This window comes from Nicotiana tabacum, chromosome 5 (genome assembly GCF_000715075.1).
Source record: "Nicotiana tabacum cultivar K326 chromosome 5, ASM71507v2, whole genome shotgun sequence".
Taxonomy (NCBI): Eukaryota; Viridiplantae; Streptophyta; class Magnoliopsida; order Solanales; family Solanaceae; genus Nicotiana; species Nicotiana tabacum.
In genome coordinates this window covers 63,405,747-63,423,234 of record NC_134084.1, presented here as the reverse complement: position 1 = coordinate 63,423,234, position 17,488 = coordinate 63,405,747, and the positions used below count along the sequence as shown (strand labels likewise).

At 40.1% G+C, this 17,488-nt stretch overlaps 1 protein-coding gene across 1 annotated transcript; it reads left to right on the top strand.

Moving 5' to 3' along the window:
• Nucleotides 1-5,450: 5,450 nt before the first annotated feature.
• LOC107807561 (arabinogalactan O-methyltransferase 1-like) lies at nt 5,451-6,596 on the top strand. The gene has a single exon (XM_016631969.2). It carries the CDS (start codon nt 5,626-5,628, stop codon nt 6,484-6,486), a length of 861 nt encoding a protein of 286 aa, XP_016487455.1. The 5' UTR covers nt 5,451-5,625; the 3' UTR covers nt 6,487-6,596.
• The last annotated feature ends 10,892 nt before the right edge of the window (nt 6,597-17,488 follow it).

The window sequence follows — 17,488 nt, the reverse complement described above, 5'->3', positions numbered from 1 at the left end:
AAAATTAAAAGTAAAAAATGCAAAATGAATTATTTTTGCGATTTTCATTTTTTTATAAAACAAACTAATTTGCTAATTAATCTAAAACATAAAATTAAATCCTAAATGCAGATGCAATATATTTTTGTATTTTTCATGAATTAAATAAAATAAACGTGCACAGACAAATGCAAATAATTAAAAGAAAATGCCACGAAATCCAACAAAATTGCAAACACTGAAAGAAATTATTTTGTTTTGAATTTGTTGGAGTAATACATATAGGGCAAAAATCACGTGCTCACATAAAAAATATATTAAAAGTATTGTTTTTTTAAATACATATATTATATTAAAACATGCACTTATTACTTTTAACTTATTATCCGTTCTAATGAGTCATATCACACCACCTTCATTCTTCGTATCACACCTTTTTTTTACCAGTCAAAACAAGCTTCGCTCTTGAACGTGCAAAAGCAGTCTCATCATTAATTTCATCCAAGAAAACGACTATGCCTCGATACAGTAGTCGGCGGTTTAATCGGTGTCGGTGGTTTAGATTTTTTAGCTCAAGAAAATTAAAGTACTTTCAGAACATGTTTTATTTTAATAAGTACTACATGTAATGGAAAATAAATATAGGTTAACTCCCAAGACAAATTTTAATACGTACATGTAAATGAAAACAAATATATAGATATACTCCCAAGATGGTTTTTTAGTCTTTTACCTGACTCACGACTACAAAGATACCACGTACTCCAATTAATTATACAGCTGAAAACGAAAGAATCTTCATATCTCAGTAGAAATGAAAAGGATAAGCCAATCCATAAATAAAGTTAGCATTTTCTGTTTAAGTCAATATTGTAGCATGTCGTTGTTCATTTTTGTCATCGGTTTCAACAGTGATCGCTGATGATACGTTTTTAATTTTTATTAATTCGATGTTTTTGCGGTGCTAGTAAATATAACTTAAATTGTAACGACTCATCGGATCGTTTTGAGTAATTGCGTCCAGTTTGGCAGTTTGAGGTCATGAATAACTTTACATAGTGTCTTATGACTTGCGTGCATCATCGGCTCTGATTTATGAGTGGTTCGGAAATGATTTTAAGGGGTGACTCTCATTTGAGGAGCTCGAAGTTGAAATAATTGACCAATGTTTAACCTTTGAGTATTTGACCTAAGATCAGAGTTTCGATGGTTCCGTTAGGTCTGGATGGTGATTTTGGACTTGGGTGTATGCTCCGATTTGCATTTGGAGGTTTCTAGAATATTTCAACACCATTTGACGGAAGTTGGCAATTTAAAGGTTTGGAATTTTTCTAAGTTTGACCATGGTTTGACTTTAAGGCTATCGGGTTCGGATTTTAGTTTCGGGACTTGAAATAGGTCCGTTTCGTCATTTGGAACTTGCTTGCAAAATTTGATGTCATTTGGAGTTGATTTGATGTGGTTCAGATATGTGTTGCAATTCTAGAAGTTCTTTAAGTTCATTGTGATTTTCATGTGTTTTGGCGTCTGATTCGTGATTTTAGAGGTTATTCCGATGTTTTGATCGCGCGAGTGAGTTTGTGTTGTGTTTTAAGACTTGTGTGGATGTAGGGTTCGAAACCCCGAGGACTCGGATGAGTTTCAGATGCGTTTCGGAGTGTTTGAAAAAAGGTTCAGCTTTACTGGTGTCTCTGTTCTCGCATTTGCGAGGTTTTCATCGCATTTGCGATGTCCGCATTTGCGATGATGGGCTAGGGCAGGAAAGTTCGCATTTGCGAATAATTTCATCGCATTTGCGATTAGGTAGCTTCCATATTTGCAACACAAATTGTCGCTTTTGCGAAGACTCTGAGCTCACTATTGTGAGTCTTGTGTCGTATTTGCGACTTTGATAGAGTTGGTCAGCCTTCACTTTTGCGAAGCTCTTGTCACATTTGCGATCCGGATATCGCAAATGCGACATTTGAGGCTGGTATTAAGACTTTCATTTCGGGACTTAGCTTCTTTTTACCATATTTTGAACCCTAGTCTCGATGGGAGGCGATTTTGTGGACGGATTTTCATACCAAAATATTGGGTAAGTGACTCTATTCAATTTTTAATTATATTTCGTGATTGTACATTAGTTTAACATCAAATTCATGAGAATCTAAGGGGAAAATTTGGGAATTTTGTCAAAATTTTGAAAAAAAATAAAAATTTGGGATTTGAGAGTCGAATTGGACTCGATTTTGGAAATAAAACACGTATATGGACTCGTGGGGCTATGGGTAGTCAAGACCTACCATTGGACCCGAGTTTTGACGAGCCTAGGGTTGATTTTTATTGACTTTTTAGAAATTGTATAAAGATCAAAGCTTTGTTAATTGGAAATGTTTTCTCTTGCATTGTGTGTTGTATTTAAGTCGTCTTTGGCTAGGTTGAGCCGAACGGAGGTGAATTTGTAAAGGAAAAGCTAATTTGAATATTGATTTGGCCGAATAAAGGTAAGTATTTTGCCTGACTTTGTGTGAGGGAAACTACCCCTTAGGTTTTGGATTGATGGTACTGTTTGAATTATGTTGAAGGCGTGTACACAAAGTGACGAGTGTGTACATGGGCTTTTATGTGGTATTCGATCGATTTAGACCATTAGGCTTCTTTCATGCAATTAATTATAGTTATCATTTCATGTTATACCTTCTGTCTTTAGGATTTCTCTTACGTGCTTTACTTGAAGTTGTTAGTACATGTTCTATCTTTTGTTGTCAAGTTCACCCTTATATGCTAATTGTTAATTGCAATTACTTATTTAATTCATGTTTTATCTGCTACATGCCTTAATTGTTAATTGATTCTCAGAAATTGTGTCTTCGTTTATGGATTGTCATTCCTTGCTATTTGATTTCGTGAGTTATCATGTAACTTTTTCATCTGTTGTGACATCTTTGTGTAGCCACGTTATTTCTTTTGATTGTTTGGTACGCCGTAGTTGGTTGTAAATTGTGAGAGCGGGTTACACGCCGCAACAGTAATGATAATGATGATATAGTGGAATAAGGGAGGATTATGATATTGATAAATGATGATATTGTGTGGAATCAGGTTACACGCCACAACGAATATGTTTATTATTGTATGGGATCGGGTTGCACGTCGCAACGGATGTACATGTCGAAATTGTTGTGATATTAAAGTTATTTCCGGTTGTGATTCTCATGGTACATTTTATGTTAGGACGGTTATTGTTATTTCGTATTTTGATCGTATTTGATTAACAGTCAGTATTCTAAGAACGATATTGACTTCTTGTGTGAGTCATGCATTCTATGTAATATGTTGTGTTGCCTCAATATGTCAAATTTACGCCTCTATTGTTTCTTGATAAATTGATCGTCAAGGTGAATTTATGTGCTCGGGATCATTAACTTATATCCGATTGAGTTGTTGATAATTTAGTGGATTTAAATGAAAGAATTCTTAAGGTGTTTCACTTGTGTTTCTTTCAAAAATAAACTCGTATCTCATTCAGCGTTTTACTAATTTAAATAGTTATTATATTTTACTTTAATTGGCTTCTCAAATTTACTCATCACCTTATTATTGTGTAATTACTTAAAAATTATTATCATGTTTTACTTTAACAAATTTTATATTTAACTTGCTAAATTTAATTGATGTTTTACTTTGTTTAAAAGCAATATTTTACTTCATCTCATTTATTTCTAAACTAAGCTCATCTGTCTATTTGCACAATGTCTCCTTTATTTTACTTTATTTGAATCCTAAATTAAGCTTAATATCTCATTTGACGCTTTACTGTATTTAAGTTTTAATTGTGTTTAAATTATTCATCGATCATCTTAGTTGATATTGACACAGATACTATGTATATGGTAGCACATGGATTTTACCGTGCGAAACTGATTTGGAAAATGTGAGCACAAGGTGCCACGTGTATAATTCTTATTGAAATTCGTGTAATAGGAATGATTTGATTGATTGAGTTGTCTTCGGTTTCCCTTACTTGAACCCATTTATATTAATTCATCTGTACCCCGGCTATGTTGTTGCTTAATTACTTGGTTGTTTCTCGTTGCCATTCGTGCTCCCTTATTTTCACTGTTGATCGTAATTTGAAATCTTTCTGCTATTGGCCTTATATTGATATCATTTCCTTGTTAGCTTTATGTCATATCCTGCACAGGTTTACATGTCCGATGAGTGACTTGACCTGGCCTCGTCACTACTCTACCGAGGTTAGGTTTGATACTTACTAGGTACCACTGTGGTGTACTCATGTTATGCTTCTGCACATTTTTGTGCAGATCTATGTACTTTTGATTGAGTTGGTTTCGAGACTTATGCCTCTACGACTAGAGACTTCAAGGTACACATGCTGGACGGTCGCAGGCTCCAAAGTCACCTTTTGTTACACTTTATTTCCACTATTTCCTATTAGTCCGAGATAGTGATGTATTGTTATTTCTAGTGACTCTTAGAAAATTGTATGACTTGTACTATCGGTTTTGGGGTTAAGTAACTGTTGTTGGTTCAACTATGTTGTTACATATATTATATAAAGTATTGCAGTTAAGCTAGTTAAATTCTATTAATAATGAGCATGTGTTAGGCTTATTTAATCTCTAAAATTAGGTGACATCACGACATCATAAGACGGGAAGTTGGGATCGTGACATAAGCCCTATGTTTGGTCAGGTGCTTTAACCGAATGTTTTAGGAAACGAATGATAGACTTTTCCAATTAGGCTATAATGGGGTTGAGCAAGAGATTTAAAATATATGAATCTTTTTGAACCCGGAAAAGTACTTAATAATTACTCATTCAATAGCTCCTTGACAAAATGGTGTGATTCTCCCGATATAGTTAATTTTGTTTTTCGTCGAAGATAAGGAGCTATTTGATGAATAATATAGGTTCGATCTACGGAGTAATAATTTAATTCTTTAATCTGATCGTGCCACTAGAAAATGTTTATGTACGTAACATGTAAGCTGTGTTATTGTAAATCCACCCCCTCCTACTTTGTTGTCTTAATTAAAAAATAGTCCATTTTAAAGTTATTCCTACTCATTTGCCCCGATATTTCATCATTTTCCAATTTCATTAAGTATTCGCCTATGTCAGATTGACAGATCTGAGCTTCATTGACCGTTAAAACATAAGCTTAATACACCCTCCATCCCAGTTTATATGGTATTGTTAGGCTTTTGAGAGCCAAATAAGTTTCTTTGACTGTAATTTTTAAATATTTTGAACATTAATTATTGTGACTTATAGAGTATTTTTTATATAGTTTTTAAATATGTAAATTTTATTTTTAAAATTTTAAAGATTATATATGAAATTCACGGTTAAAATCGAAAATTCAACTCGCGAAATTGAAACAGTGCCACATAAACTAAGACAAAAAGAATATATAATTTGGCCCGCCTATATAATTATTGTTGGAAACAAAAATAATGGATGCTAATATTTGTTGCAATACGAATATCTATATATCCATGACTAATCACGTCGACAACGTGCATGGCAGTACTCTCATGAAAAGCTCTTATAAAAGCCTTTAATTTTTTGTTCCCTAGACAAACAAGTTTCATACTTGATATCACACCTTCTTCCTCCAAATCCATCCTTCAGAAAACATGCAAAAACAGAGTCATAGCCATTTCAAGCCAGAGAAATCATGGTGCCTCGTTATAGCATTAGTAGGTTTAATAGGAGGTGCACTTTTCATTTCCATGTTTTTCAAAACGTCAGAAAATTCCATCCTCTGCAATAATCAAGCTCCAAACATGGGGAAATTTCTCGATAATGGCAAGAGATCGAATCCGCAGCAACTCCAGCTCGATGCCATTTTACACTATGCGACATCGCGAGTGATACCTCAACAAACAATCGATGAAATCAGGGTATCTTTTGATGTTCTGAAAAACAAAACTCCATGTAATTTCCTTGTATTTGGTCTAGGCCATGATTCTCTAATGTGGGCATCGTTTAATTCCGGTGGCAATACATTGTTCCTAGAGGAAGATCCAAAATGGGTGGAAACCATACTAAAAGATGCCCCGTTCCTTCACGCTGACACCGTGAAATATCGGACAATGTTATCGGAGGCAGATGAGCTAGTAGAACATTACCATAAGGAACCAGATTGTTCAGCGAAAAAATCATTCTTACGTGGCAATCATCGCTGTAAATTAGCGTTAGACATGTTATCAGATGAAGTATATAATAAGGAATGGGATGTGATTATGATAGATGCTCCAAGAGGGTATTTTGCAGAAGCACCAGGAAGAATGGCAGCTATTTATTCGGCAGCTGTTATGGCGAGAAACAGGAAAGGAAATGGTGTCACACATGTCTACTTACATGATGTGGATCGTAAGGTTGAGAAGATTTATGCTGAGCTTTTCTTGTGTAGGAAAAATTTGGTCAAAGGTGTAGGAAGGATTTGGCATTTTGAGATTCCTCCGGCTTCTAATGCGGCCAATAATTTTTGCTAGAGATCAATGTGCTATCTTGCAGTTTCCTTTAATTAATTTCTCTTTCTTTTCATTTTGACTGTAATTTATATTTTGAATAATTGCATTAAACTTTCGATTTTCTTTCTTTACATCTACGACTATTGACTACTATATCATTAAAATTGTCTATGGAAAAGAAAATAAGATTAACCATTTTCCGTTAAAGCAACTCACTTTAAGAAGATGTTATCTAAGTAATGTAATACATATGCTGCCCATTTTCTGGAGAAAATTAAACTTCTCCTTCATCAGTTTATCTTTTCATCTTTTTCTTTTCCCAAGGAACTATGATACGTAGGAGGAGTCCAGAACCGAGATGTTGTCTTTTTAGACCCAAAATACATAAATAAGTGGAAAAAAAACTTAGTGACCAAAATATGTAAAACGAAGTTTTGAACCACGTTTTACCTTAACGTTCGTTTGGGACGTTAAGGTAAAACGCGTTTCAATACTGCGTTTTATTAAAACGCCTTTTGTAAACGCGTTTTACCTGGAAGCTAAAGGAACGTTTACTTAAAACGTGGTTCAATACTGCATTTTACTAAAACGCCTTATACAACCATGCTTTGCCTCTTCAAATACCGTCCCCTTCCCTTTCCCCTACGTTCTTCTCGACAGAAACTCCTCCCCCCCAACCTCGATAAAAAACTCAAGTGGACCCCACCCGTCCCACAAAAACTGCGGGTCATCACTTGTTTTAGAAATAAATTTTGCGTTCTGAGACCTTAAAAACCTCTTTCAGCATCACCTCGATTTGCATGCGCAGTCCGGGCATGTAGTCGGAAAGCCAATATGCAAATATTTGTGAAAAATGATGAATTTTGACTTTAAAATGAATTTAAGTTGAATTCGGTCAACATTTTGGGTAAACGGACCCGGACCCGTGATTTGACAGTCCCGAAGGGTCCGTAGGAAAATATGGGACTTGGGCATATGCCCGGAATCGTATTCCGAGGTCCCAAGCCCGAGAAATAAATTTTTAAAGAAAATTATTTTCTGGAATATTATGAGTTTTTGAAAGTGAAATGTGTTTAAGCCTTGATGGTATCGGGCCCGTATTTTGGTTCCGGAGCTGGTACAGGTCTTATATGTGATTTAGCATGAGTCTGTGAAATTTAGTAAGAAACGGACTTGAAATAACGTGAATCAGATCGTATTTGATGCTAAATTCGATGTTATTTTAGTGATTTGAATGCACGAGCGAGTCCGTATGATGTTTTTAGGTTGGTGTGCATGTTTGGTTTGGAGCCCCGCGAGCTCAGGTGAATTTTGGATAGGCCACGGGGTGTATTTTAGACTTGAAAATTTGCAAGCTTTAGCTATTTCATTGCAGGACTATAGGCTTCGCATTTGTGAAGCCTGACTCGCAAATAGAGTTCGCAAATGCGAGGGCTGAGTCGCAAATGCGAAACAACCCAGTCCAGCCCTTCCTCGCAAATGCGAGATTTCCCTTTGCAAATGCGATGCTCCCCATTTAGGCATGTTATCGCAAATGCGACTGTAGTTTCGCAATTACGACTTCGCAAATGCGAAAGTTGCCTCACAAATGCAAGCTTAGCAGAGCCTGGGTTCACAATTGCGAACCCTGATCGCAATTGCGATACCTGCAACCCATAAGTTCATAACTTAGACGCATTTTCAACTATTCTTCACATCTTCTCAAAACATAAACTCTCTAGGGCGGTTTTTCAAAGGTAACTTCTCTTCCTAATCGTTTGAAAGTGATTTCTAACTAGTTTTCTTCAATCTTTAACATCTTTTCACATGATTTCAACTCAAAAATCAATGATTTTCATGGGGGAAATTGGGTGTTTTGGGTAGAACCTACATTTTTAAAAATTTGGGGATTTGGACCTCGATTTGAGGTCTGATTTCAAAATAAATTATATATTTGGGTTTGTGGGGGAATGGGTAATTGGGTTTTGGTTCGAACCTCGGGTTTTGACCATGTGGGTCCGGGGGCGATTTTTGACTTTTTGGGTAAAACTTTGGAAAACTTATTTTCATGCATTAGAATTGATTCATTTAGCGTTTATTGATGTAATTAAGTAACTTGTGGCTAGATATGAGCGAATTGGTGGTGTAATCAAGAGGTAAAGCGATAGTTGAGACTTGAATTATGTTCGTGGAATCGAGGTAAGTGTTTGGTCTAACCTTAGCTTGAGGGATTGTGTCTTATTTGCTATGTGTTAATTGTAGAGTATGACGTATAGGTATGGTGACAAGTATCTATACGTCGGTGTCAAGCATGACCGTGAGTCTTGTATTGTAATTGTTATGACTCTGTTGTAGTTTATATGAAGATTATCATTATTGTTCCCTTGCCGGAATATTATTTCATTATTGTTCCCTTGCCAAGATATTATTATCATTATTGTTCCCTTGTCAGGATGTTATTGTCATATTATTGCTCCTTTGCCGGGATGTTTGTTTAGATATTATTGATCCCTTGACGGGACCCTTTTTGTGATTGGTGTTGATAAAATAAATAGGAGCGGGTTGCACGCCTGCAACGGTAATATAAGAAATGGGAGCGGGTTGCACGCCTGCAACGATAATATAAGAAATGGCAGTGGGTTGCACGCCTACAACGGTAATATGTGAAATAGGAGCGGGTTGCGCGCCTACAACGGTAATATGTGAAATAGGACCGGGTTGCATGCCTGCAACGGTATTACGTGTGTGCCTGTTTCTTCTATTTTCTTTTTTTTTTGCTGGTAATTAATTTATGGCATTCCTTATGTTTCTCTACTGCCGTTTTGTTGTTACCTGTTACTCCCCGCAACATGTTTTCCCCTACCCAATTTTAATTGTAATTATCTACTTCTATTCCACTGTATATGATTTAACTACACTGGTTTATTTGGTAGTTTAGTCCTAGCCTCGTCACTACTTCGTCGAGGTTAGGCTAGCCACTTACCGACACATGAGGTCAGTTGTGTTGATACTACACTTTGCACTGTGTGCAGATATTGATATCGAAGTGCTTGGACCGCAGTGAGGGTGTTGTCTTCAGTCCACACAGGCGACCCGAGGTAGTCCTGCAGATGTCCGCGAGCCTTGGCGTCACCTCCTATATTTCATTTATCCTATTTCCTTTACTTATTTCAGAAACAGAGTATTTTTTATCTTTCAGACTTTGTATGTAGCATTTTTAGGCCGTCTGTAAAACTGTGACACCAGTCCTGTGTAGTCGATGCTCAAGCAGTTGTATTGGATACATATTCAGATATTTTATTGCATTTCTTCTACTTATTGTAAATTCCGCTACCTACACGTTATTGCTTCATAATTGTTAAAGAATATAAAAAGATAATTTGTTCAAATAGTTGGCTTGTCTAGCTCATATTAGTAGGCGCCACCATGACTTCCGAGGGCGGGAAATCCGGGTCGTGACAAGTTGGTATCAGAGCTCTAGGTTACATGGGTCTCACAGTTTACAGACAAGCTTAGTAGAGTCTGAGGGATTGGTACGAAGACGTCTGTATTTATCCCTAGAGGCTACAGAGTTAGGAAAAACTTCCCATTTATTCTTTCCTGGCGTGCGGTTTGGTTTCTCAATGCTAATTGAATTTCTACTCTGTTCTTTCGCAGATGGCGAGAACACGTGCTTATTCATCCACCGATCAGCAGCCCGAGCCTCTTGCAGCAGCTCCCATGAGGGACAGAGGGCAAGGTTGAGGCCGTGCTAAAGGCCGAGGTAGGGGTAGAGCTTAGCAAAGAGCAACAACACCAGCAGCGGAGCCTCAGGTTGACTTTGATGATAAGGTTCTGGCCTAGACAGTTCCGGCGGGCCCAGCTCAGGTCCCAGAGGGGTTTATTGCTACCTTAGTACTCCAGGATGCTCTGGTCCATCTAGTAGGCCTTATGGAGAGTGTCACCCTGGCAGACTTGCTTCCTATAGCACCAGCCGTCTCTCAGGCTGGAGGAGCCCAGACTTCTTCTACTTGCACTGCGAAGCAGATGGCTTCCTAGTTTCAGACTCCAGCAGTCCAGCCAGTTCGAGCAATTCAGCAGGTGTGGTAGCTTAGACAGGTGATGGAGCAGCTATGTCTTCCGATGCTTTGTGGAGGTTGGACAGGTTCACCAAGCTCTTCACTACTACTTTCAGCGGTGCATCTTCTAAGGATCCCTAGGATTATCTAGACAACTGTCATGAGGCTCTTAGGAATATGGGGATAATGGAGACCAATGGGGTCGATTTTGCTACTTTTCGCTTATCTAGGTTCGCCAAGACTTGGTGGAGAGACTATTGTTTGGCTAGACCAGTCAGATCACCAGTTTTGACTTGGGAGTAGTTTACTCAGCTATATGTTAAGATGTTTCCCCCCATCACTCAGAGAGATCTATCGGAGACAGTTTGAGCGTCTCCAACAAGGTTCTATGAGCGTTACTCAGTATGAGTCCAGATTCACCGACTTGGCTTGTTATGCTCTTATCATACTTCCGACCGAGAGAGAGAGAGGGTGAGGAGGTTCATTAAGGGACTTATCCAGCCTATTCAACTTCAGATGGCCAAGGAGACGGGAAGTGAGATTTCATTTCAAGAGGCGGCCAATGTGTCCAGGAGAGTTGAGATGGTTCTATCACGGGGAGGTGGTCAGGGGTCTGACAAGAGGCCTCGTCATTTAGGCAGAATCAGTGGCACCTCATCTGGAGGCAGAGATTCTTTTGATAGAGGCCATCCTCCTAGGCCTTCTTAGTTAGCACTTCCGGTTTCTCACGGTGATTCAGGTGGCCATGGTTCTCATATGCAGTATTCTGATCAGCAGTCCTATAGTGCACCACCAGCTCCTATCAATGTACCGCCGTTTCAGAGTTTTCAGGGTCGTCAGCCCCAGCAGCCGAGCGCTTGTTTTACTTGTGGCGATACGAGGCACATTGCTAGGTATTGCACTCGAGCATCGAGCATCTCTCAGCATCAGGGTTCCCGTGCCATGGTTCAGGCATCGAGTGTTCCACAGCCCGTCCAGCCAGCTAGAGGCAGGGGTAGAGGTGCTAGAGGTGGAGATAAAGGTATTAGAGGTGGAGCTCAGGCTGCTAGAGGTGGAGGCCAACCAGCAGCAGGCCGTCCTAGAGATGTAGTTCAGGGTGGTGGGGCCCTGCCCCGATGTTATGCTCTTCTAGCCAGGCCTGAGGCTGAGGCTTCCGATGCAGTTATCACAGGTACTGTTCTGGTTTGTAGCAGAGATGCTTTAGTTTTATTTGATCCAGGATCTACGTATGTTCCTGTGTGTCATCTTATTTTGCACCGTATCTAGTCATACCTAGTGATTCTTTGAGTGCTTGTATTTATGTGTATACACTGGTGGGTGATTCTATTGTGGTAGATCGAGTCCATCGTTCGTGTGTAGTTGTGATTGGGGGTCTTGAGACTTGTATAGATTTGTTACTTCTGGACATGGTTGATTTTGATGTCATATTGGGGATGGACTGGTTATCACTGTACCACGCTATCTTGGACTGTCATGCCAAGACTATGACCTTAGCCTTGTCGTGTTTGCCTCGTTTAGAGAGAGATGGACTCCTGGTCATTCCACCCGTAGTGTTATCTCTTATGTAAATGCTAGGCGTATGGTTGATAAGGGGTGTTTGGTCTATTTAGCATATGTTCGTGATTCTAGTGCCGAGGTTCCTTCTATTGATTCTGTGCCTGTTGTTCGTGGGTTCCCTGAGGTATTTCCTTCAGACCTGCCGGGTATGCCACCCGAAAGGGATATTGACTTTTGCATTGATTTGGCTCCGGGCACTCAGCCCATTTCTATCCCGCCGTATCTTATGGCCCCGCCTGAGTTGAAAGAGTTGAAAGAGAAGTTGCAAGACTTGCTTGAAAAAGGTTTCATTAGACCTAGTGTTTCGCCTTGGGGTGCGCCGAGGTTGTTTGTTAAGAAGAAGGACGGATCGATGAGAATGTGTATCGATTACTGACAGTTGAACAAGGTTACAATCAAGAATAAGTATCCATTACCGAGGATTGATGATTTGTTTGATCAGCTTCAGGGTGCCAAGGTGTTTTCGAAGATTAACTTAAGATCTGGCTACCATCAGTTGAGGATTAGGGCATCCAATATCCCTAAGACATCTTTCCGCACTCGGTACAGGCATTATGAGTTCCTGGTGATGTCATTCAGATTGACAAATGCCCCGACAACTTTTATGGATTTGATGAACTAAGTGTTCAGGCCTTACTTGGATTTGTTCGTGATAGTCTTCATTGATGATATTGTGATCTATTCCCGTAGCCGAGAGGAGCATGAGCAGCATCTTAGAGTGGTTCTTCAAACTTTGAGGGATAGTTAGTTGTATGCCAAGTTTTCGAAGTGCGAGTTCTGGTTGAGTTCAGTTGCATTCCTGGTTCATGCTGTCTGAGCAGAGGGTATTCAGGTTGATCCGAAAAAGATCGAGGCAGTCAAGAACTGGCCTAGACGAGCGACAGCTATAGAGATCCGGAGTTTCTTCGTTTTGGGCAGTCTACTATCATCGGTTTGTGGAGGGGTTTTCATCTATTGCAGCCCTGATGACCAGGTTGACCCAGAAGGGTGCCTAGTTCAGGTGGTCGGACGAGTGTGAGGCGAGCTTTTAGAAGCTCAAGACAGCTTTGACTACGGCACCAATGTTGGTTTTGCCTACAGGTTCAGGGCCTTATACAGTTTATTGTGGTGCATCTCGTATTGGACTTGGTGAGGTGTTGATGCAAGATGGTAAGGTCATTGCCTATGCTTCGTGGTAGTTGAAAATTCATGAGAAGAACTATCTGGTTCATGATTTGGAGTTGGCAGCCATTGTTCACGCATTGAAGATTTGGAGGCATTATCTGTATGGCGTGGCATGTGAGGTGTTCACGGATCACAAGAGTCTGCAGTATTTGTTCAAGTAGAAAGAGCTATATTTGAGGCAGAGAAGGTGGTTGGAGCTGTTAAAGGATTATGATATCACCATCTTATATCATCCGGGAAAGACCAATGTGGTGGCCGATGCTTTGAGTAGGAAGTCAGCCAGTATGGGCAATCTTGCTTATATTCTGGTCGTTGAGAGACCGCTTGCTTTGGATGTTCAAGCTTTGTCCAATCAGTTCGTGAGGTTGGATGTTTTTGAGCCCAACCATGTGTTAGCTTGCACAGTCGCTCGTTCTTCTTTACTGGAGCATATCTGAGATCGACAATATGATAATCCTTATTTGTGTGTCCTTAGAGACACGGTGCAGCACGGAGGTGCCAAGCAGGTTACCTTAGGAGATGATGGAGTTTTTAGATTGCAGGGTTGAGTTTGTGTGCCTAATGGGGATAGATTCCAAGAGTTGATTTTAGAGGAGGCCCATAGTTCCCGGTACTCTATTCATCCGGGCGCCATGAAGATGTACCAGGATTTGCGGCAACATTATTGGTGGAGGAGGATGAAGAAGGATATCATTGCGTATGTGGCTCGGTGTTTGAATTATTATCAGGTTAAGTACGAGCATCAGAGACCTAGTGGTTTGTTTCAGAGGATTGAGCTTCCCGAGTGGAAGTGGGAGCAGATCACTGTGGATTTCGTCGTTGGACTCCTACAGACTTGGAGGAAGTTCGACGCAGTGTGGGTCATTATTGATAGGATAACCAAGTCGGTGCATTTCATTCCTATGACAGTCTCCTATTCATCCGAGAGGTTAGATGAGATCTATATCCGGGAGATTGTTCGTCTTTATGGTGTGCCCGTGTCTATCATTTCGGACCGAGGTACGCAGTTTACCTCACGTTTCTGGAGGGCAGTTCAGCGATAGTTGGGCACACAGGTTGAGTTGAGCACAGCGTTTCATCCTTAGACGGACGAGGAGTCCGAGTGGACTATTCAGATTTTGGAGGATATGCTTCGAGCTTGGGTCATTGACTATTGAGGCTCGTGGGATCATTTTTCGCCTTTAGCAGAGTTTGTCTACAACAACAGCTACCAGTCGAGTATCCAGATGGTTCCTAATGAGGCTTTGTATGGTAGGTGGTGTCGGTCACCGATTGGATGGTTCGACCCGGGGGAGGCTCAGTTGTTGGGTACGAATCTGGTTAAGGATACCTCGGACAAGGTCATGATTATTCAGGATAGGCTTCGTACAGCTCAGTCCAAGCAAAAGAATTATGCTGACCGCAAGGTTTGTGATTTGGCTTTCATGATCGGTGAGCGGGTATTGCTTTGAGTGTCGCCTATGAAGGGCATGATGAGATTTGGGAAGAAGGGCAAGCTTAGCCCTAGGTTCATTGGCCCGTTTGAGATTCTTGATCGAGTGGGAGAGGGGGCTTACAGACTTGCATTGCTGCCGAGTTTATCAGCCGTGCATCCAATGTTTTATATGTCCATGCTTCGGAAGTATCACGACGATCCATCCCACGTGTTAGATTTCAGCACTCTCCAGTTGGACAAGGACTTGTCCTATGAGGAGGAGCCGATAGCTATTCTAGACCGACAAGTTCGTCAGTTGAGATCGAAGAGTTTCCGTTCTGTTCATGTTCAGTGGAGAGGTCAGCCTGCTGAGGCGTCGATCGAGGAGACCGAGTCCGATATGCAGAGCCGTTATCCCCATCTTTTCCCCGACTCAGGTACTTCCTTCTTATGTCCGTTCGAGGACGAACGATTGTTTTAGAGGTGGAGAATGTGATAACCCAAAAGGTCATCACTTGTTTTAGAAATAAATTCTGCATTCCGAAGCCTTAAAAACCTCTTTCAGCATCACCTCGATTTGCTTGCACGGTCCGGGCGTGTAGCTGGAAAGGTAATATGTGAAAATTTGTTAAAAATGATGAATTTTAACTTTAAAATGAATTTAAGTTGACTTCGGTCAATATTTTTGGTAAACGGACCCGAACCCGTGATTTACGGTCCTGGAGGTTCCGTAGGAAAATATGGGACTCGGGCGTATGCCCGGAATCGTATTCCGAGGTCCCAAGCTCGAGAAATGAATTTTTAAAGAAAATTATTTTCTGGAATACTTATGAGTTTTTGAAAGTGAAATGTGTTTAAACTTTGATGGTATCGGGCCTGTATTTTTGTTCAGGAGCCTGGTACAAGTCTTATATGTGATTTAAGATGAGTCTATAAAATTTGGTAAGAAACGGACTTGAAATGACGTGAATCGGATCGTATTTGAGAAAATTGGAAAATTAGAAGTTTTTGAGGAATTGCATGATTTTGATGCTAAATTCATAGTTGTTGATGTTATTTTAGTGATTTGAATGCACGAGTGAGTTCGTATGATGTTTTTAGGTTGGTGTGCTTGTTTGGTTTGGAGCCCCGAGGGCTCGAGTGAGTTTTGGATATGCCACGGGGTGGATTTTAGATTTGAAAAATTTCAGGCTTCAGCTGTTTCATTGCGGTCTGCAGGCTTCGCATTTGCGAAGCCCGGCTCGCAAATGCGAGGGCTGAGTCACAAATTCCAAACAGCCCAGGCCAGCCCATCCTCGTAAATGTGAGTTTTCCCTTCGCAAATGCGATGCTTCCCATTTGGGCTTGCTATCGCAAATGCGACTGTAATTTCGCAATTCCGACTTCGCAAATGCGAGCTTAGCAGAGTCTGGGTTCGCAATTGTGAACTCGCAATTGCAATACCTGCAACCTGTAAGTTCATAACTTAGATGTATTTTCAACCATTTTTCACATCTTCTCAAAACATAAACTCTCTAGGGCGATTTTTCAAAGGCAACATCTCTTCCTAATCGATTGTAAGTGATTTCTAACTAGTTTTCTTCAATCTTTAACATCATTTCACATGATTTCAACTCAAATATCAACGATTTTCATGGGGAAAATTGGGTGTTTTGGTTAGAACCTAGGTTTTTCAAAAATTGGAGATTTGGACCTCGATTTGAGGTCCGATTTAAAAACAAATTATAAATTTGTAGGGGAATGGGTAATCGTGTTTTGGTTCAAACCTCGGGTTTTGATCATATTGGCCCAGGGGCGATTTTTGACTTTTTGGGTAAAACTTTGGAAAACTTATTTTCATGCATTAGAATTGATTCACTTAGCGTTTATTGGTGTAATTAAGTAACTTGTGGCTAGATACGAGTGAATTAGTGGTGGAATCAAGAGGTAAAGCGATAGTTGAAACTTGAATTGTGTTCGTGACATCGAGGTAAGTGTTTGGTCTTACCTTAGCTTGAGGGATTAAGAGTCGTGTCTTGTTTTCTACGTGTTAATTGTGGAGTACGACGTATAGGCATGGTGACGAGTATCTATACGTCAGTGTCAAGCATGCCCGTGAGTCTTGTATTGTAATTGTTATGACTCCATTGTGGTTTATTGCGCTTCATATGAGAATTATCATTATTGTTCCCATGCCGGGATGTTAATATCATTATTGTTCCCTTTTCGGGATATTATTATCATTATTGTTCCCTTGCTGTGATGTTATTGTCATATTAATGTTCCCTTCTCGGGATGTTTGTTTTGATATTATGGATCCCTTGCCGGGACCCTTTTTTTGATTGGTGTTGATATAAGAAATGGGAGCGGGTTACACACCTGCAACGGTAATATGTGAAATGGGAGCGGGTTGCACGCCTGCAACGGTAATATAAGAAATCGAAGCGGGTTGCACTCCTGCAACGGTAATATGTGAAATGGGAGCGGGTTGCATGCCTGCAATGGTAATATGTGAAATGGGATCGGGTTGCACGCCTGCAACGGTATTATGTGTGTGCCTGTTTCTTCTATTTCCTTATTTTTTTGCTGGTAATTGATTTGTGGCATTCCTTATGTTTCTCTACTGTCGTTCTGTTGTTACCTGTTACTCCCCGCAACATGTTTTTCCCCGCCCAATTTTAATTGTAATTATCTGCTCCTATTTCCGCTGTATATGATTTAACGGCACAGGTTTATTTGGTAGTTTGGTCCTAGCCTCGTCACTACTTTGCCGAGGTTAGGCTAAGCATATACCAGCGCATGAGGTCGGTTGTGTTGATACTACGCTCTGCACTGTGTGCAGATATTGATATCGGAGCGCTTGGACCGCAGC

What these genes read in the sequence shown, in the direction of transcription:
- LOC107807561 (XM_016631969.2), top strand. Translation starts at nt 5,626, where the DNA reads ATGCAAAAACAGAGTCATAGCCATTTCAAGCCAGAGAAATCATGGTGC.